The 21,313-nt window shown below is 39.9% G+C and overlaps 2 protein-coding genes across 5 annotated transcripts; both read left to right on the forward strand.

Moving 5' to 3' along the window:
- The first annotated feature begins 1,765 nt into the window (after positions 1–1,765).
- On the forward strand, positions 1,766–7,407 carry LOC306711517 (uncharacterized protein). Its single transcript, XM_079180491.1, has 9 exons — positions 1,766–1,838; positions 2,120–2,455; positions 2,582–2,872; positions 2,957–3,040; positions 3,223–3,306; positions 3,383–3,411; positions 3,680–3,721; positions 4,923–4,991; positions 6,869–7,407. Exons 1-8 carry the CDS (start codon positions 1,778–1,780, stop codon positions 4,968–4,970), a joined length of 975 nt encoding a protein of 324 aa, XP_079036617.1. The 5' UTR covers positions 1,766–1,777; the 3' UTR covers positions 4,971–4,991; positions 6,869–7,407.
- A 9,058-nt stretch (positions 7,408–16,465) lies between these two features.
- LOC306711558 (uncharacterized protein) lies at positions 16,466–20,849 on the forward strand. 4 transcript variants are annotated; one of them, XM_079180553.1, is made up of 9 exons: positions 16,466–16,598; positions 16,880–17,218; positions 17,345–17,623; positions 17,708–17,791; positions 17,974–18,057; positions 18,134–18,159; positions 18,428–18,469; positions 19,976–20,044; positions 20,292–20,849. In XM_079180553.1, the coding sequence occupies exons 1-9, from the start codon at positions 16,538–16,540 to the stop codon at positions 20,382–20,384; spliced, it is 1,077 nt and encodes a 358-aa protein (XP_079036679.1). In that variant the 5' UTR covers positions 16,466–16,537; the 3' UTR covers positions 20,385–20,849. The 4 variants fall into 4 exon arrangements, with proteins under 4 accessions (XP_079036679.1, XP_079036682.1, XP_079036681.1 ...); XM_079180556.1 differs by having other exon boundaries at positions 19,989–20,044; XM_079180555.1 differs by having other exon boundaries at positions 17,345–17,611.
- The last annotated feature ends 464 nt before the right edge of the window (positions 20,850–21,313 follow it).

Raw genomic sequence — 21,313 nt, forward strand, 5'->3', positions numbered from 1 at the left:
AGTTAATGGTGAGAAAAATATAGAAAATTCACTAAATAAACCCAACGTTCCTGACACTACATTTTCATTTCGCTGCGTGTAGTTTGGAAAGATACTAGAATGCAGGCGTTCATCTGATACTTCAGCCACTGCTATGGAAGCAAATGATGACTATAATGATTTTAACCTTATGAGAATATTTGTGAAATTTAAACACCACTTAATATTGAATTGTCACTGAATTTATAGCTCTGAAATATTTACTTTAAAAATGATCTGAATTATTATTCAGTAGTATATCTTTCAAGTGTCTGGATTTGACAAATCCCCCACATTCTTTGACTCGACTTGAATTTTTAGATAATTAATAATAATGAACTTGAACGTTTGAACATAGTTTTTGACATCAAACGTTGAATGGCGATGTTTTTGCATTCGGTCAGAGCAAGTGTAGTATATTGAGCAACCACTGTTGCGAGTTATGTGGTATAGTAACGCTTACGTGGTACAATAACGAGTATAACAAGCGAGAAAGTCAAGGGTCAAACAAGCACAGGACTTTCACCCAGGAGGCCACTGTCCATGTCCTGTGTGAAACCAAATGTGTTGACTTTACGCTTGTAACGTTTTATGCTTATTATTTAGAATGTGTGCAAAGGACGGTTGTTGTTCATTCACTCTACGGTAAGTTGTTACGTGTATCTTTGCATAACTCCAACGTAAGGCGGTACGTATACGCATACTGTTGATCTGAGCTGGGCCTCAATGCTAACATCAGCATGCTAACATGAGCCCCCTTCTGTTTACTTCACTTAAGAAAGCTATATTCCCGTGCTACGTTCTTGTTAACTTTTACAGAGAAGCAATAAAAAGCTTCCTGACTGCAAACATTACAAACTGACATGGGATGTGCTCGGGTCAGGACAGAAGGGCTCTACAGCAGGTGATTAAAACCGCCCAGAACAATATTGGTCTACTGAGCATCAGTGATATTGGTGACAAGAGGTGCCTGCGCAGAGCCCAAAGGATAAAGACAAAACCCACCCAGCCACAGCTTCTTCACCCTGCTGCTGTCTGTCACTGACGACAGAAAGCAGAAGAAAGAAACAAACTGTAGAAGACTGAAAAAATGCAAAATATGACTACACAACTGCATTTTGTTGTGCAACCCTGTGTTGTCCAAAGACAATAAATGAAACCGTGATAGTGAAACCTTGATAGTGCCAAAATACTAAAGTTAAGCAGATAGTTACCATGTTCACCATCTTAGTTTTGTGTGTTAGCATGCTCACACTTGCTAATTAGCACTAAACACAAAGTACGTCTGAATTGGTTTTGCAGGTATTTGGTCAATAACCAAAATATAGCACAAATATAAATGTTGACACGACGGACCAGCTGAGAGTACATCATGTTTATAGTTCAACACAAACAGAATAGATTTGGTTGAAACTGACACATTGTGGATCCGTTAATGGGATTTCTGTCTGACAGACACAGTAACTTTATATTTGATTTGAAGTTAAGTTAGTTGAGTCAACGTTAAATCACACTTTTTAAGACGTGAATTTGAGACATCGCTCTAAAAATATAAACGAGAAGTGGCATCTGTCTTTCTGCAGAAGGGAAATTACAGGTCTAAAATTGTTGCAACTTTGACTTTGAGAAAAGATAAAATAGAGGGAGGAGGAAGTGACACTTTACTAATCAGAGGAAGTAGATTCAACATTCTTCTTTAAGACGAAACAAGTTCAGAGACGAGTAGAAGAAGCAGAGAGACAAGAGACGGAGAGGAACCATGTCTGAATTCAGATGGATTAAAACCTCTTTACTTCTGATTCTGGTGCTTCAGATTACAGGTAAGAATACATATAATGTGTATATGACTACAGAAACATTACAAAAGCTTATTTATTAACATCGTTAATGTTATTTTATAACCTAACCTTCATTTAAAGAAGACAGACGAGTAGTGTGTTTGTTTTCCATCGAGGTGAATAGTGAGTTTAATGAACTCTTAGAAACCAACGATGAGGCACATTTGTAAACTGTTGTTGAATCTAAAATGATCTTCACACTCACATTAAAAGTCATGTTTTTATTTCTCTTTATTCTTTTTATTTCTCTCTCATCTTCTCAGCAGCAGCAACAGGACAACGTTCGCTCTCCGTCACTATCAGAGATGGAGATGAAGCCACTTTGCCTTGTAACAATGAGATAGATGATCAAGAGAACTGTGACTCTACTGAGTGGTTCTTCAGTAATTCAAGAAGACCACCAGTAGTAGTTCTGGTTAGAGATGGGCAGATTGTTGAAAAAGCCAAAGCTAAATCAGACAGACTGAGTGTTTCAGAGAAATGTTCTCTGGTTATAAAGAATGTCAAAGATGTAGATGTTGGTCGTTATGACTGCAGACAGTTCAGATCAGGACGACAACAAGGTCCAGAAGCTGAAGTGTATCTTGATGTTGTTACCAGTGAGTATTCACATCATGATGTTTTCAAACTGTCTTGTCAGAACAATAAACTGAAACATTATAATAATCATGATTATAGTGATGAAGTTACTCTTCTTTCTCTCACAATGTCTCCATCTTCTCCAGTGACTGAACACGAGGAAGATGATGAGGTGACGTTAAGATGCTCTGTGTCTGCATATTTAGGAATATGTCTACACACAGTGAAGTGGCTGTTTCAGGGTCAAGATGTTGATAAAAACAACAGAGACTTTAGGACATCACAGTCTTACTGCTCCACCTCTCTGACGTTTCTGACTTCTCATTTCATTTACACATCGAGGTTTAATTCATTGAAGTGTGAAGTGACCGAAGTGACCAGACTTGACAAAGTGCAGCAGTTTTCTTTCAGAAATTCTCCCTCAGGTGAGAAAACAGGTGAGAACATTAAAGTCACTCATGATCACTTTGTTTCACGTATTGTAAGTTCTTTAGTTTGTTGAGTTGTGTTAATGTGTTCAGGTGAAGACACAATAACAGCAACAACTGAGTCAACGCCAACTGACGACGACACTAAAGCAGCTAACACCACGACAACTTCTACAAGTAGTGACTCAGCATTTTATGTGTCTTTATGTATTTTTGTGGAACTTTCAACCACATCTCTGCAGATGTGTTTTCATTGGATCCAGTTTTTGCACCAAACGTTTTAATTTTCAAGTTTTTGCTTTCAACAGAACAGAAAGCTGCAGACAATATGCCGAAAACATTTGTATTATCTTTTGCAGTTTGGTGGTACATCATCGTGGCTGTGGTTTTAGTAGCACTCTTGATAATCACTGTGGCTCTCATCAAGTGGAAGAGAACTAAAGGTGAGAGAATGGATGAAACTTGAGAATACTGTATTTTCGTTGTGTAACTTTTCAACCACCTTTTTTGTCTTTTCAGGGAACACAACACGGACGGACGGCAATGTTGTGAGTTTAAAAAAATGTTCTTCACCCTACATTTTGATTTTATAGCTTAGAACAGATAAACAGTACATCCTGTGTTGTATTAAAACAAAGTGGTTGCAGCAGCAGTGAGGAAAAGCTACAAAGGGGCCCAAAGCTAATTTATGCTTTTCTTATTTAGCCATAAACAGCATGAACTGCAGCCTCTAAAACAACAACAGCACAGGTCTTGTTTGTTTTGGAAACCTGGCAACATGTGAATTAACTGAAGTGTAAAATGCTTTCTGTCCAGGGGCTGACCTTAAACCCTGCTGCAGAGACCAGCCAGGACACGGTGAGATCACATGCTACAACGCTACACAGAGCGTCAAATACCAACGCTTTGTTTCTGCCTCTCGGCGTCTGTATGAGACGCACCGGGCTTTTAAGTAACTGCAATGTAAACCCATCCGCATCATTATTAGACGCTCAGAGAAAATGCTCCAGGAGTTTGCTGAAAAAACGTACAGCGAGTCGCCGACTCACTGACGTGAGGTTTTGTAGAAACGACTAAAACGAGCAGTGGATTAGTAACGTTACGAAACACCGAGAGCCAAAGTAAATGAGCAATATTCAACAACTTAATGCTCCACCCACACACTGTTGTCAAAGCGTAGGAAAGCACATCGCTATCGCCAGATGAGCGACAACTTTGTTCGGCTCATTTTCTGTAACCAGTCTAGCATTAAAGCATTGCATTAACAAGCTAGCTAGCTAGCTAACTAGCAGACAGCTGGCTAGTTCGCTAGCTTGCTAATGCCGCCATGCTTTCATGCTACACTAGTTACAGAAAATAAGCCAAACAGCGGGCTGGTGGCCAACGGCGGTCCCTCTGCCTCAGTCCCCGCCGCTCCGAAGGACAAGCTACCGAGCTAACTAGCCAGCCGTATGTTGCTGGAGTCTCTTCTCTTATTCTGTTAAAGGGAGGGGAGGTGGATGGTCAAACACACACAGGACTTTTAACTTTCACAAGGAGACCGGTGTTTGATTCCAGTCTGTTCCCCAAGGTTTAGTTAGTGATGTTTGTGACGTGTTTTCTGTACTTATGTTACGTTGTTTACGTTTTACTTAGTTCACGCAGTTATTTTAAGTGCAGGATCCGAGATTGGGAGCATTTTGATTGCCTCCAAACGGCTCTCAACATGTCAACAGCGAGCCGCCTAACGATGCTAACTGCGCTGGGCTACCCGGTGCATTACAAAGTGTCGCCATGGTTCTGACAAAACGCCAGCGTGCGACGAAATGAGAATGTATTGGAAATGTGTGTTTTTCCTCTGAAATATAATTTAATCTGACACTCTTTACAGTCTTGAGAGTGTGAGAGTGTGCATTAAAGATAAAAAAGGGAAGTTAGATGATGCAACTGGATTTTACCAGAAGAGAACGTGGGGTAAAACAGGAAGTTACAAATTCAACCACCCCCCAAAATAACTTCTATTTACTGTTATGATGTGTTTATGTTAATGAGCAGCCATGACTGTGTCTTCTCTGTGCAGGCTGATCCTGAAGAAGGTGTTTCCCACGCCTCCGTCAGCTTCACCTAGAAGACCAACGGTAAAGCCCAGGTGAGCTCTCTGATTGGTTACACTGATGATACACACGTTGTGTTGCACTGTGTTACATTGTGCGCTGTGTTGTTTTGTGTGTTCCAATATGCTGTAAAGTGTGATGATGATGATTCTTTTATGATCTTTTTTATGTTGTGTTTTACTCTGTGACATCATTGATGCTGCTTTGCATGTCGTAGTACGCAGTGGTGTATAAAGTAGCCAAAAGCCATACTTGAGTAAAAGTAAAGATACCTTACTGGAAAACGACTCCAGTAAAAGTGAAAGTCACCTATTAAAATACTACTTGAGTAAAAGTCTTAAAGTATCTGATATTTATTGTACGTAAGTATCAAAAGTAGTTTTCTGATATTAAACGTAATTAAGTATTGAAAGTAAAAGTACAAGTAAACGCTGTTAATAAAAAAGCAAAGGGTCAGAATTTTGAGAATTATGAAGTTTATTCTTTTAAGTGCTGTGGCCACCATGACCAAGGACAAGGAGTTGTGTTGAAAATAATTGGGTTGGCTGTGATCCATCCAGGAGCAACAATGTTCAACATCATATATTGTACATAAGTATACTTTTGCATCTACTATGAACTATGGGCCTGATTTGAACACAACAGGCAAAGGTTTTGCTCAGCTGAATCTGCAATTGGTCGACTGCTACCATCATAACTCCATCTGATCATCCACCAAATGACTCAAATATCAAAACATGATCAATACTGAAGTATTACAAAACGTAATGCTGCACTCTCGCGGATCCTGTCAATCCTATGGTGTGGTGGCTAGCTAACGTTAAGTTAGCTAACGTTAGCTAACATTAAGTTAGCTAATGTTAGCCAACTAGTGCTGCAATGATTATAGCTAAGATGACTCAAATCAACAACATCTCACAACTGTCAACACTTCCTCAGCTCACTAACTCGCTAGCGATCTGTCTACTACACTAATTGTCTCATTTGATTTACGATAGCTAGCGAACGTTAGCCTAACATACACCATGTATAGCTACATTAGAAGATCAGACACCTGTCCCCATCCCCCCCCCCCCCGCCAAAGATATACTCTGAAACACTGCTAGATATCCGAACAGGTTTATGATAATTATGATAACTAAACATTAACGTTGCGGCTCATGGGATTCATCTTAATTTACCCCAATGTGTTTCCTGTGGTTGGATGGGGAGTTTTTGAATGCCAATATTGCAGTAGCTTCGGGTAAGCATAAGAGGCACTTCATCCGGTACGAAGAATCTTTCACTCCAACATAAGAAAACATTTCTCGCAAATATGGCCACGGTGTTGGTCTTCGTCACCACCGTCGTTTGTTGCGGGAGCAGCAGGTGCTTCCATTTCTGCTTCCATCATGAAATCAGTCATTGTAGAGTGGAATTCTACTCATGTAGTCGCTCGCTAGCGAGCATCCTGGGCATCACTGGGAATCAAAAAACCGCGGCTTTGAGAGCGCTTGTTTGCAATTGTGCATTAACGTGATTAACCAAAGATTTAACTTGCAAGCTAGGTCCACTGATTCACCAAACCTGCTTGCTTGCAGTCTGTGTTCCACCACAGTCCCCGACGTTGGTCTCATGATTCATTTTTTTTATAAAGATAGATTTTATTTTGTAGCGAGTAACGAAGGTTTCAGGGGAAATGTATCGGAGTCAAAGTATCAGTTTTCTTTGCAAAATGTAGTGAAGTAAAAGTAAAAGTCAACAGAAATATAAATAGTAAAGTAAAGTACTAGCTAGCTATAAAAAAAAACGACTTAAGTACAGTAACGAAGTATTTCTACTTCGTTACTATACACTACTGGTAGTACGTCATTGTGGTGGGTTCCTCCACCTCTTCCTGTTGTGTTATTTACGTTGTGCTGTTTCCTGTCAGGGTCGGAGTAAACATGATGATGATGATGCTGATGATGATACGGTGACATACGCGACCGTGAAAGCTTCCTCCGCTGATCCCAGCAACCTCTAGGCTGCCGTCACCTAACCAAACAAACCAAACTCATGTCTGCTTTTCTCTGTTGATGGTTTTTGGATGGATTAACGTAAATAGCTTCCTTTACAGAAGGAGTCTCAATGTAAAAAGGGGAAGTAGTATCTCAGCATGTGAATGGGTGGTTGCTTAAAACATAAATGAGCATATTATATTACACATTTAGCTTGATGAACTTGCTCTCATGCTCAGAGATGGAAGTGCTAATCTTAGGTTATTGTAAGGAAGTTGCTTTTGTTGTTTCAATAACATGTATTGCCTGTAGTTTATTCATGAGCAATTATTTATCAAACTTGAGCAATTCTGCTGATTTTCTCATCATGTTTTTCTTTATTTTCCAAGTTTCTTCTTTTATTGTGATATGATTTGAACATGTATGTCTCCTTTCATCAGTGTATTAAAAGCAAAGTTATTAAACAGCTGAATGAGTAAACACTGTGGAAATCCAGTATCTTTGAATCACTATAATGGAGTCAGTAAGAGGCAAGTGGTGCACATAAGAGTAAGAATATAAAAAAGGAAGAAAGTCATGATGAGGAAATGACACCACTGATGACAGGAAGTGGATCATGCACGTCTCTTTAAGATGCACGATGCATAAAGTCAGCTGTAGTAGAAGGTCTTCATCGACATTAATTGCGTCCAGGAATAATTGGTCTTCGGCACAGGGATCTAATGAGCTGAGTTACTCTACGGTCATTTAAATTCATTATGTCGCTGTACTGACAGGTGTTTTGTGAATATCACATAACAGTTCACACGGCAGAGTCAAACACATTCTAGTCAGAGTTGATGTGTGTATCAGTCTCGTTATATTTGGCGGTGGTGGAAGAAGCATTCAGGTCCTTCGTCACAAAACACAGGAAGTGCTCCACTGGGTCAAGACACTTAGTGTTGGTGAGGCTGTTGAAACAAAAAAACAAGGTGATCTTAAAGGACAGGGTGAGTTAAAAAAAAAACAGGCACACAAAAACCAAGCAATTATTAAGGAGTTAGATGATTAATAACATCATTTATAAAGTGTAAGTAAATGATAAAGAATTACTTTAGATGTACATTATTCATGTATTTATAAATATAATAATTTAGATATGCACTCATGGTTAGGGACTATGTTAATATATTGTTTATAAATGCGTATTAATACTGCAATTCTGGATTAATTCAGGTAGTTACTCGTCATTATTTAAGTATTTTGTGTGACCTCATCTAAAGTGAGGACTATCTATGCCTTACAAAGCAAAGATTTGGTCCATATTATATATTTATTTAAAATCCAGGTTTAATGTTTCACCAAAAACATGCTCCAATACTCATCGTCCACAATCCAGCAGCATGTCCATTTCCTGCCTTTTAATTAAACTACACGCTCTTGTCCCCATTGACCGTTGTCCTCCTGCGGGGTTTGATTGCTGCCTTGTTGCAGTGAGACACGTTTTGGGTTCAAGTGGTTAAAATCTGAGCTGGTTGATACATTGTAGGCTGACTGGAGACTCTGTAACCCAAAGAGAAACAGGCCTGCTCAATCCATGGGATCCATTTTGTGAAACGTCATCGTTTTGTGACATGCTGTACACTGCATTACATTGCTTGCATTACACTAAATGAGTATAATTTCATGAACTGTGTGTCTTTACTTTAGTTCTTCTTTCCTTGTGATAAGTGTGGAGCAGTGGAAAGCAACAAGTGACGAATGAGAGAAAAGAGGGATGAGGAAGTGACACTTTACTAATTAGAGGAAGTAGATTCAGCATTCGTCTTTAAGACGAAACAAGTTCAGAGACGAGTAGAAGAAGCAGAGAGACGAGAGACGGAGAGGAACCATGTCTGAATTCAGATGGATTAAAACCTCTTTACTTCTGATTCTGGTGCTTCAGTTTACAGGTAAGAATACATATAATGTGTATATGACTACAGAAACATTACAAAAGCTTATTTATTAACATCATCAATGTTATTTTATAACCTAACCTTCATTTAAAGAAGACAGACGAGTAGTGTGTTTGTCTTCCATCGAGGTGAATAGTGAGTTTAATGAACTCTTAGAAACCAACGATGAGGCACATTTGTAAACTGTTGTTGAATCTAAAATGATCTTCACACTCACATTAAAAGTCATGTTTTTATTTCTCTTTATTCTTTTTATTTCTCTCTCATCTTCTCAGCAGCAGCAACAGGACAACTTTATTTCGACGTCAATGTCAGAGATGGAGATGAAGTCACTTTGCCTTGTGACAATGTGATAGATGATCAAGAGAACTGTGACTCTACTGAGTGGATCTTCACTGATTCAAGAAGACCATCAACATCAGTAGTTCTGGTTAGAGATGGGCAGATTGTTGAAGAAGTCAAAGCTAAATCAGACAGACTGAGTGTTTCAGAGAAATGTTCTCTGGTTATAAAGAATGTCACAGATGAAGATGTTGCTCGTTATGACTGCAGACAGTTCAGATCAGGACAAGAACAAGGTCTAACTGTGGTTTATCTGTCTGTTGTTACCAGTGAGTATTCACATCATGATGTTTTCAAACTGTCTTGTCAGAACAATAAACTGAAACATTATAATAATCATGATTATAGTGATGAAGTTACTCTTCTTTCTCTCACAATGTCTCCATCTTCTCCAGTGACTGAACACGAGGACGATGATGAGGTGACGTTAAGATGCTCTGTGTCGACATATATAGAATGTACACACAGTGAAGTGGCTGCTTCAGGGTCAAGATGTGGAGAAAGACAACACAGACTTGAGGACATCACAGTCTGGCTGCTACGCCTCTCTGACGTTTCGGACTTCTCATGTCATTTAAACATCGAGGTTTAACTGATTGAAGTGTGAAGTGACCGATGGTAACAAATTGCAGCAGTTTTCTTTCAGAAATTCTCCCTCAGTTGAGAAAACAGGTGAGAACATTTTAAAGAAACTGACATGTGCTCTTCTTCACGTATTGTAAGTTCTTTAGTTTGTTGAGTTGTGTTAATGTGTTCAGGTGAAGACACAATAACAGCAACAACTGAGTCAACACCAACTGAAGACGACACTAAAGCAGCGAACACCACGACAACTTCTACAATCAGTGAAGCTTCACCAAAACCACAAAGTAGTGACTCAACATTTCATGTGTTAATCTAGAATCTCTCTTCCTGTCTTTATCTCTCCTCACATTTAACTATTTTATTTTTGTGATATATTTGTCACAATTTTGATTTTTCTTTGTTATGCTAAAAATAGAAAGTGATCGATAAATTATTTATTTATTCATTTTTCGAGATGTCAGTGAAAGCATAAAAACTGCTGGAGTGCAAGTTGTTCTCTGTAAATAAAGTCATAGACTTTAAACTGCCTTTTCTCTAATGTTTCTCTAATGTAACAGCAACAACTGAGTCAACACCAACTGAAGACGACACTAAAGCAGCTAACACCACGACAACTTCTGCAATCAGTGAAGCTTCACCAAAACCACAAAGTAGTGACTCAACATTTCATGTGTTAATCCTGTCAGTCTTTATCTCTCCTCACAATTAACCAAAAACATTTTTATTATTTGTTACTGTTCAGGTTTTTATTTTTTGATATTTTTGAGGTAAAAAAAAGAGAAACATTTTTTTTCTCTGTAATTAAAACATAGACGGTGTAGTGGCAGCTTATTTTACCGTCCTTCTTGGCCACTTCTTGCAGGATGTAAAGGGTTCTGGCTCGCGTAGACCACCATGAGCTATTGCAGGCTAAACTTGTCTTGTTAGCTGTCCATGAAGCTGCCCATGAGGCACGTCGCTCGTAGTTAAAAGTAGTTTTATTCTTCGATGTAAACAAAAGAAACAAACAAAGTCCTTGTGCAATAACTGTGGCTAAAACATTGACCTTCTGCTGGCTCTAACTTAAAAGTCGTTTAATCTGCGGTCTTCTGCGGTCAGAAAAATTGTTGCTCCACATCCTGCTTCATCAAAACCTAACTAGCACTGAAAACCTACTTAAAGGAGTCAACCAACTATTGTCCAATAGCAGGACAGAATAGAGGAGCCTTTATCTTAATAGGGCAAAAACACACATTTGAAGCCCATTCTACTACATGACCAAATACCTTTACTAATTACCTATATTATATGGTAAACATTCTAAAGGGCATAACACATGCTATTGCAATAAACATAAAATACAAAAAACTGTTCAGAATACAAACTGGCTCTTACAGACGAGTTTAATCAGATCGGGTTTAAACTGCTCTGTGTCGACATATGTAGGATGTGTACACACAGTGAAGTGGCTGCTTCAGGGTCAAGATGTGGAGAAAGACAACACAGACTTTAGGACATCACAGTCTGGCTGCTACGCCTCTCTGACGTTTCTGACTTCTCATTTCATTTACACATCGAGGTTTAACTCATTTAAGTGTAAAGTGACCAGAGGTGACAAAGTGCAGCAGTTTTCTTTCAGAAATTCTCCCTCAGTTGAGAAAACAGGTGAGAACATTTGAAAGAAACTGACATGTGCTTTTCTTCACGTATTGTAAGTTCTTTAGTTTGTTGAGTTGTGTTAATGTGTTCAGGTGAAGACACAATAACAGCAACAACTGAGTCAACACCAACTGAAGACGACACTAAAGCAGCAAACACCACGACAACTTCTACAATCAGTGAAGCTTCACCAAAACCACAAGGTAGTGACTCAACATTTCATGTGTTAATCTAGAATCTCTCTTCCTGTCTTTATCTCTCCTCACATTTAACTATTTTATTTTTGTGATATATTTGTCACAATTTAGATTTTTCTTTGTTATGCTAAAAATAGAAAGTGATCGATAAATTATTTATTTATTCATTTTTTGAGATGTCAGTGAAAGCATAAAAACTGCTGGAGTGCAAGTTGTTCTCTGTAAATAAAGTCATAGACTTTAAACTGCCTTTTCTCTAATGTTTCTCTAATGTAACAGCAACAACTGAGTCAACACCAACTGATGACGACACTAAAGCAGCTAACACCACGACAACTTCTGCAATCAGTGAAGCTTCACCAAAACCACAAAGTAGTGACTCAACATTTCATGTGTTAATCCTGTCAGTCTTTATCTCTCCTCACAATTAACCCAAAAAATTATTTGTTACTGTTTTTATTTTTTTATATTTTTGAGGTAAAAAAAAGAGAAACATTTTTTTTCTCTGTAATTAAAACATAGACGGGTTTAATCAGGTCGGGTTTAAACTGCCTTTTTTCTAATTTTGAGGAATTAAATCATTATATTATTGTTTATTTGTCTTTTTGAATAGTTATGTATTTAAATGTGAATAAAGTTTATTGTAAGTCTTAAAGCTGTAACAACATATTTGTGTATGTTTTCACTCTGGTTCAGGCTGGTGGAGGTTCATCTCTGTGTCTGTTGCATTAGCAGCACTCATAATAATAGTTGTGGACAAGAATTAAAGGTGAGAAACAATTTATTTACAAGAGCTTTTGATGAACGATGATTTTTACTGTTGAAACTAAAGTCGACTCTTTCTTTTGTCTCTTCAGAGAAGAAAACACAGATGGATCACATCGCTGTGAGTTCTTAAAACCTAATAATGAAATGTTTTGTTTGTACAGTTAGCACTCTTCATTACATTCTGTTATACAGTATTTTATCACTGTAACACTAGTGGCTTTGAAGGTTCTTTACTGTCTAGAGAGCATTTCTATTGCCTCCACATGGCTCTCAATGAGGGAGACAGCTGAGCCGGCGGCTAGCAGCTAACATGCTAAACAGAGCTAAAGATGCTAACAGAGCTAAAGATGTTGCCAAAGCTTTCAGTGTTTACATGAGTGTCTGCTGACTCAACTGTGAACTGTGTTCACTTTAAAGCATCAACAGTAATGTGGAAAGACAATGTGGGGGTTAGGGAGACTTTTTAGAGCTAAAAGCAAAGTGTACTCTAATGAACTGTGTGTCTTTACTTTAGTTCTTCTTTCCTTGTGATAAGTGTGGAGCAGTGGACGCCTACAGATCACAGAAGTGGGATTGGAAAGTGTGGGTTTGATTGTGTTGTGTTGTTTCTCACAGGTGCGTTATGATGGAGAAGATGATACAGTGAACTATGAAAACATCAGACCTCCTGATGGAGTTTGACCAACACGTCTGCCTCCATCAGACTCCACTGATCTACTCGTCGTGATTTACATGAGTGGTTAGAGATTGGAAATAAGAAAAAGAAAATTGTCACAACAAATGTTAACGATAACTACACAACGCATGACCTAATCAGACCCCCAATGTGATGCTAACGCTAGCTGTTGTGGTTAGCCACGTTCTGTGACCAACATATAATGTTTGAAGTTGTTAGAAGGGCAGAATTATTTGCAAAATTCTAAATTCCTTCTAGACGGACTGCCCTGGTCATCAGGTGTTAGAGGCAGCGTATTGCTGCTTAGCAGAACAATGAATAAAAATGACAAAAAACAAAACTTAGAGAGGCATAGGGCTCTATGTCTCTTGTAAGATGGCGCCAGCTGCACGGACGTGCGGTTACGACACACACACACACACACACATACGACTTTCAAGCCACCGTACAGGGTAATGGGTTACACAAGGTCATTGGAGGGCTTGTAGGCACTTTCCAGGTAACCGCGTTGTTGCGTATGAAAGGTACTTTTCAAGTGACAGAACAGGATGGTGTGCTTCGGTGATTATGTTTTCGCAACGAAGGCATCGTGGTTAGCGTTGCCATGGAACGATACACAGTCTCAGGTCATAGACTACACACACATAGACTTCACACAGGCACAGGTATCTGCTGACATCGGCATTTCCCATTAGCATTGCGCCACCGCGCCAACACACACATTTTTTACTTTTTATTTTCACTCTAGGCTTCAGTTTAGGTCCCATTCGGCCTTACGTTCACCTCGTAAAAGGCAATGGTCCGCGTTCTTGCCCCTTAAGGACAAGGGCGCCATTCATGCAGAAGAGTACGTATATTTGAGAATACTCTATTCTTAATCTTACGCTGGGCAAAAAGGTGTATTGTGTTTTGTATCTTTTATTTTTGGTGTATTATCATGTATCACTGCACCCTGTTGAAAACATACAATGAGGAGTACGTGTCGGAGTATAAATATCAACCAGTGAGCACGGTGTGTCAAACGTCCTGAGTACCAGAGGAGGTCATTGTGTTAGACAACGATCTGTCCATCAAAACATGACTAGCATTGAGGGGGGTTCCCATGCCCATGTTGTGCCTCATGAGGAAGGCTTTGAAGAGGGGGGTGAACCTTTCCCTCAGTGGATCCAGAGTTGAATTTTCAAATCTCCGGACTTTTGAAAACAGCTTGCTCACTGAGTTCAGGGTTTTTTAATCTTTTTCGATTTTTCTGTAAACTTTTTGTTAATCAATTGTTCTCTGTATATGAACCAAAATAAATATACTTTGAATTGGACGAAATAAACAAGTAAAGATTTAACTAGTTTAGACGACTCTTTTTCCCGATCTCTTCGGGGACGCCGGAGCTCCAAGAGCGAGGTCTCCTCTACGGGGAGATCTCTCAGCCCCTGTGGTAAGTTGAAGGATTTCCAGCACGGCACACGACTGATGCAACTTTTGCACACACATAGATATACTCACATCCGTTTCTACAGTTAAGAGAGACCTGGGGAAGCCCCGCTTCAAGCCGGTCCTAAACGACCGTGAGTTTGAGAAGAGCTTTATATCTGTTGGGCTCTGAGCAGGGGCAGAACATGTAAGACTTTAAAACCGACGGCTATTCGAGCGATAGATTATACTAACGAGTAGATCAATGTCTTGCGATCAAGAAAATAAAACAAACAAGCAACTATGTTGTTACTTATGTTGGCGACCGGACATCGGGACACAGAAGGTCTCTTCTTATTTGTTATTTTTTAGAACGTGCGAAGAGTACCGCGGGCGACAAAGTGCAGATCAGCTTCATTACCATCTTCATCGTATCCCAGCTGCTGCTGATCTCGAGCCATATATTGTCCTTTATTGGGCTGTTGAGGTCGTCGCTGTGTGTCTGGTACAATATTGGGTGATGAGAAACCAAATTGATAAAACATTCCCTATTGAGGCAGCAAGCTGCATAGAGCTGGTCGTTATGGCATCTCTTGGAAGCGAACCTTACCCCATTGTGGCGCTGGATTTTCGAACAGGCAATTTCGCTTTCTAGATACTTTGAAGGGGATTGAGCAACAGGACCTCGTCGTAGGTCAAGCCCACAATGTGTGTCCACAATCTGGAGTCTCTGGGGCCCATTTCTGAGACTTTATTATCACTTTTACATTGGTCAAATTTAAAGGAATATATAGGTCCTAGAGTTCCCTCTGCTGGCCAATGCTGGGAATAGCACTCTGCTTGCAGAATCAAAGTCTTACTGCAGATTCTATGAAATCTGAGCCTGAGGGTTACGGTTAGGGGTAAGGGTTAGGGGTAAGGGTTAGGGTAAGGGTTAGGGGTAGGGTTAGGGGTAAGGGTTAGGGGTAGGGTTAGGGGTTAGGGTTAGGTAATAGCAAGGATACCAGACTTTTGGCATGATGATCGTATATAGCTGTTGGCCACTTGGTGTTAGAACTCCTGAAACTTGCTGTGTGTGTTGGTATTAAGCCAGAGCATGTGTGTGTCAAGTTTGGTGACTCTAGCTTGTTCCTTTGGTATAGCTGTCATAGACTCCCATTGCTTTGGGCTGGGGGCGTGGCCAAGCCCAGGATAAGGGATGATAACCACAGTTTCATGGACCCTTTTGGAATTGCTTTTGATAGGAAGGTCCTAGAGACTTGTGAGTGGAATCTACCCCCACCCCCCCCCCCCCCTAATGTGGCCATTGCAGTTTGATTGGTACCAGGCCTGAGTTTCTAGGACCTTCAGAAGGGGTAATGAATCCCCTTCATCATAAATGGTGAAGAGGCCCAGATGGTGTATAGCTCTTGGCCACTTGGTGCTAGCCTCCTGAAACTTGTTGTGTGTATTCCTAGCACACCATAGCACCTTTGTAGTAAGTTTGGCGTCTCTAGCTGCTGCCTAAGACCTAACCATAAGCTTCTCACACACCATGAGCTTTACGACACATGTACGACTGGTTGTGGTTAGTTAATACTTTATATTCAGTGTTTCTCAAACTAGAGGGCCGGCACCTCCAGAGAGTCACAAGATAAATATATTAACATTCTCTATTCTTTTATTATTATTTCTGCATGCTTATGAAGGATAAATGATGAATAACTTTGTAATTTTAATTTTAAATTCTGTTTTTATGGCGATTTTGTAACATCTGTTCAGAGACTACAGAGAACAAACATCCTCTTGTCTAACTCTGGTGCATTTACAGTTATGTTGTATTAATGTGCACTGTCCCAATTCCAGATACTTGATGTCAGTGTGAACTTCACACCTGCTCATGTCGGTCATAAGTGCTGCATAAAAAAAGCAACAAGTGACGTATGAGAGAACGGAGGGATGAGGAAGTGACACTTTACTAATCAGAGGAAGTAGATTCAACGTTCGTCTTCAAGGCGGAACAAGTTCAGAGACGAGTAGAAGAAGCAGAGAGACAAGAGACGGAGAGGAACCATGTCTGAATTCAGATGGATTAAAACCTCTTTACTTCTGATTCTGGTGCTTCAGTTTACAGGTAAGAATACATATAATGTGTATATGACTACAGAAACATTACAAAAGCTTATTTATTAACATCATGAATGTTATTTTATAACCTAACCTTCATTTAAAGAAGACAGACGAGTAGTGTGTTTGTTTTCCATCGAGGTGAATAGTGAGTTTAATGAACTCTTAGAAACCAACGATGAGGCACATTTGTAAACTGTTGTTGAATCTAAAATGATCTTCACACTGACATTAAAAGTCATGTTTTTATTTCTCTTTATTCTTTTTATTTCTCTCTCATCTTCTCAGCAGCAGCAACAGGACAACGTTATCCCTTCGTCACTGTCAGAAATGGAGATGAAGTCACTTTGCCTTGTAACAATGTGATAGATGATCAAGAGAACTGTGACACTACTACGTGGCTCTTCACTAATTCAAGAAGACCAGGAGTAGATCTGGTTAAAGATGGTCAGATTGTTGAAGCAGCCAAAGCTAAATCAGACAGACTGAGTGTTTCAGAGAAATGTTCTCTGGTTATAAAGAATGTCACAGATGAAGATGAAGATGTTGGTCGTTATGACTGCAGACAGTTAAGATCAGGACGACTTCTAGGTGAAGATGATCTGGTTTATCTGTCTGTTGTTACCAGTGAGTATTCACATCATGATGTTTTCAAACTGTCTTGTCAGAACAATAAACTGAAACATTATAATAATCATGATTATAGTGATGAAGTTACTCTTCTTTCTCTCACAATGTCTCCATCTTCTCCAGTGACTGAACACGAGGACAATGATGAGGTGACGTTAAGATGCTCTGTGTCGACATATTTAGAATGTGTACACACAGTGAAGTGGCTGCTGAAGGGTCAAGATGTGGATAAAAACAACAGAGACTTGAGGCCATCACAGTCTACCTGCTACGCCTCTCTGACGTTTCTGACTTCTCATTTCATTTACACATCGAGGTTTAACTCATTGAAGTGTGAAGTGACCACAGGTGACAAAGTGCAGCAGTTTTCTTTCAGAAATTCTCCCTCAGGTGAGAAAACAGGTGAGAACATTAAAGTCACTCATGATCACTTTGTTTCACGTATTGTAAGTTCTTTAGTTTGTTGAGTTGTGTTAATGTGTTCAGGTGAAGACACAATAACAGCAGCAACTGAGTCAACACCACCTGAAGACGACACTAAAGCAGCCAACACCACGACTTCTTCTACAAGTAGTGACTCAACATTTTATGTGTCTTTATGTATTTTTGTGGAACTTTCAACCACATCTCTGCAGATGTGTTTTCATTGGATCCAGTTTTTGCACCAAACGTTTTAATTTTCAAGTTTTTGCTTTCAACAGAACAGAAAGCTGCAGACAATATGCCGAAAACATTTGTATTATCTTTTGCAGTTTGGTGGTACATCATCGTGGCTGTGGTTTTAGTAGCACTCTTGATAATCACTGTGGCTCTCATGAAGTGGAAGAGAACTAAAGGTGAGAGAATGGATGAAACTTGAGAATACTGTATTTTCGTTGTATAACTTTTCAACCACCTTTTTTGTCTTTTCAGGGAACACAACACGGACGGACGGCAACGTGAGTTTAAAAGACTGTTCTTCACCCTACATTTTGATTTTATAGCTTAGAACAGATAAACAGTACATCCTGTGTTGTATTAAAACAAAGTGGTTGCAGCAGCAGTGAGGAAAAGCTACAAAGGGGCCCAAAGCTAATTTATGCTTTTCTTATTTAGCCATAAACAGCATGAACTGCAGCCTCTAAAACTACAACAGCACAGGTCTTGTTTGTTTTGGAAACCTGGCAACATGTGAATTAACTGAAGTGTAAAATGCTTTCTGTCCAGGGGCTGACCTCAAACCCTGCTGCAGAGACCAGCCAGGACACGGTGAGATCACATGCTACAACGCTACACAGAGCGTCAAATACCAACGCTTTGACCCGCCTCTCGGCGTCTGTATGAGACGCACCGGGCTTTTAAGTAACTGCAATGTAAACCCATCCGCATCATTATTAGACGCTCAGAGAAAATGCTCCAGGAGTTTGCTGAAAAAACGTACAGCGAGTCGCCGACTCACTGACGTGAGGTTTTGTAGAAACGACTAAAACGAGCAGTGGATTAGTAACGTTACGAAACACCGAGAGCCAAAGTAAATGAGCAATATTCAACAACTTAATGCTCCACCCACACACTGTTGTCAACGCGTAGGAAAGCACATCACTATCGCCAGATGAGCGACAACTTTGTTCGGCTCATTTTCTGTAACCAGTGTAGCATTAAGCATTGAATTAACAAGCTAGCTAGCTAACTAGCAGACAGCTGGCTAGTTCGCTAGCTTGCTAATGCCGCCATGCTTTCATGCTACACTAGTTACAGAAAATAAGCCAAACAGCGGGCTGGTGGCCAACGGCGGTCCCTCTGCCTCAGTCCCCGCCGCTCCGAAGGACAAGCTACCGAGCTAACTAGCCAGCCGTATGTTGCTGGAGTCTCTTCTCTTATTCTGTTAAAGGGAGGGGAGGTGGATGGGTCAAACACACACAGGACTTTTAACTTTCACAAGGAGACCGGTGTTCGAGTCCAGTCTGTTCCCCAAGGTTTAGTTAGTGATGTTTGTGACGTGTTTTCTGTACTTATGTTACGTTGTTTACGTTTTACTTAGTTCACGCAGTTATTTTAAGTGCAGGATCCGAGATTGGGAGCATTTTGATTGCCTCCAAACGGCTCTCAACATGTCAACAGCGAGTTGCCTAACGATGCTAACTGCGCTAGAAGTGCAAACTACGGCTAAAGTGCTGACAGAGCTAACACTGTTAACCTGAGGGTGGGTGCACTAAAAGCACGCTGCGACTGGCACTATGTAGACAAAGCAAGGAGAAGCTCTGATAACAACACACACAGACGGAGAACTTTATCCTTACATAGACAATAGTTGTTTACTGCTATGTTAATGCTTTGAATGTTAAAAATACAGCTCCTTTAAGCCCAAACATGATGTTTTTCCTAAACCTAACTAAGTGGTCTTGTTGCCTCACTCACAACACTAACCACAGGTTTACTGTAACCGGGCGCTGGGCTACCCGGTGCATTACAAAGTGTCGCCATGGTTCTGACAAAACGCCAGCGTGTGACGAAATGAGAATGTATTGGAAATGTGTGTTTTTCCTCTGAAATATAATTGAATCTGACACTCTTTACAGTCTTGAGAGTGTGAGAGTGTGCATTAAAGATAAAAAAGGGAAGTTAGATGATGCAACTGGATTTCATCAGAAGAGAACGTGGGGTAAAACAGGAAGTTACAAATCCAACCACCCCCCCCCCCCCAAAATAACTTATTTTTACTGTTATAATGTGTTTATGTTAATGAGCGGCCATGACGGTGTCTTCTCTGTGCAGGCTGATCCTGAAGAAGGTGTTTCCTACGCCTCCGTCAGCTTCACCAAGAAGACCAACGGTAAAGCCCAGGTGAGCTCTCTGATTGGTTACACTGATGATACACACGTTGTGTTGCACTGTGTTACATTGTGCGCTGTGTTGTTTTGTGTGTTCCAATATGCTGTAAAGTGTGATGATGATGATTCTTTTATGATCTTTTTTATGTTGTGTTTTACTCTGTGACATCATTGATGCTGCTTTGCATGTCGTACATCATTGTGGTGGGTTCCTCCACCTCGTCCTGTTGTGTTATTTACGTTGTGCTGTTTCCTGTCAGGGCCGGAGTAAACATGATGATGATGATGCTGATGATGATGCGGTGACATACGCGACCGTGAAAGCTTCCTCCGCTGATCCCAGCAACCTCTAGGCTGCCGTCACCTAACCAAACAAACCAAACTCATCTCTGCTTTTCTCTGTTGATGGTTTTTGGATGGATTAATGTAAATATCTTCCTTTTCAGAAGGAGGTGAAGTGTCACTGGTGTCTCAATGTAAAAAGGGGAAGTAGTATCTCAACATGTGAATGGGTGGTTGCTTAAAACATAAATGAGCATATTATATTACACATTTAGCTTGATGAACTTGCTCTCATGCTCAGAGATGGAAGTGCTAATCTTAGGTTATTGTAAGGAAGTTGCTTTTGTTGTTTCAATAACATGTATTGTCTGTAATTTATTCATGAGCAATTATTTATCAAACTTGAGCAATTCTGCTGATTTTCTCATGATGTTTTTCTTTATTTTCCAAGTTTCTTCTTTTATTGTTATATGATTTTAACATGTATGTCTCCTTTCATCAGTGTATTAAAAGCAAAGTTATTAAACAGCTGAATGAGTGAACACTGTGGAAATCCAGTATCTTTGAATCACTATAATGGAGTCAGTAAGAGGCAAGTGGTGCACATAAGAGTAAGAATATGAAAAAGGAAGAAAGTCATGATGAGGAAATGACACCACTGATAACAGGAAGTGGATCATGCACATCTCTTTAAGATGCACGATGCATAAAGTCAGCTGTAGTAGAAGGTCTTCATCGACATTAATTGCGTCCAGGAATAATTGGTCTTCGGCACAGGGATCTAATGAGCTGAGTTACTCTACGGTCATTTAAATTCATTATGTCGCTGTACTGACAGGTGTTTTGTGAATATCACATAACAGTTCACACGGCAAAATAAAGTAAAACTACAACTAAAGTAAACACGCGGAAATAAATATCACAATTTTAAAGTTGGAGGGGAATAGCATAATTTGGAGGGAAATAAGCAAACAGTGGCAACACTATTGGTACGTTCTGA

Source organism: Pholis gunnellus (genome assembly GCF_910591455.1).
Source record: "Pholis gunnellus genome assembly, chromosome: 19".
NCBI lineage: Eukaryota > Metazoa > Chordata > Actinopteri > Perciformes > Pholidae > Pholis > Pholis gunnellus.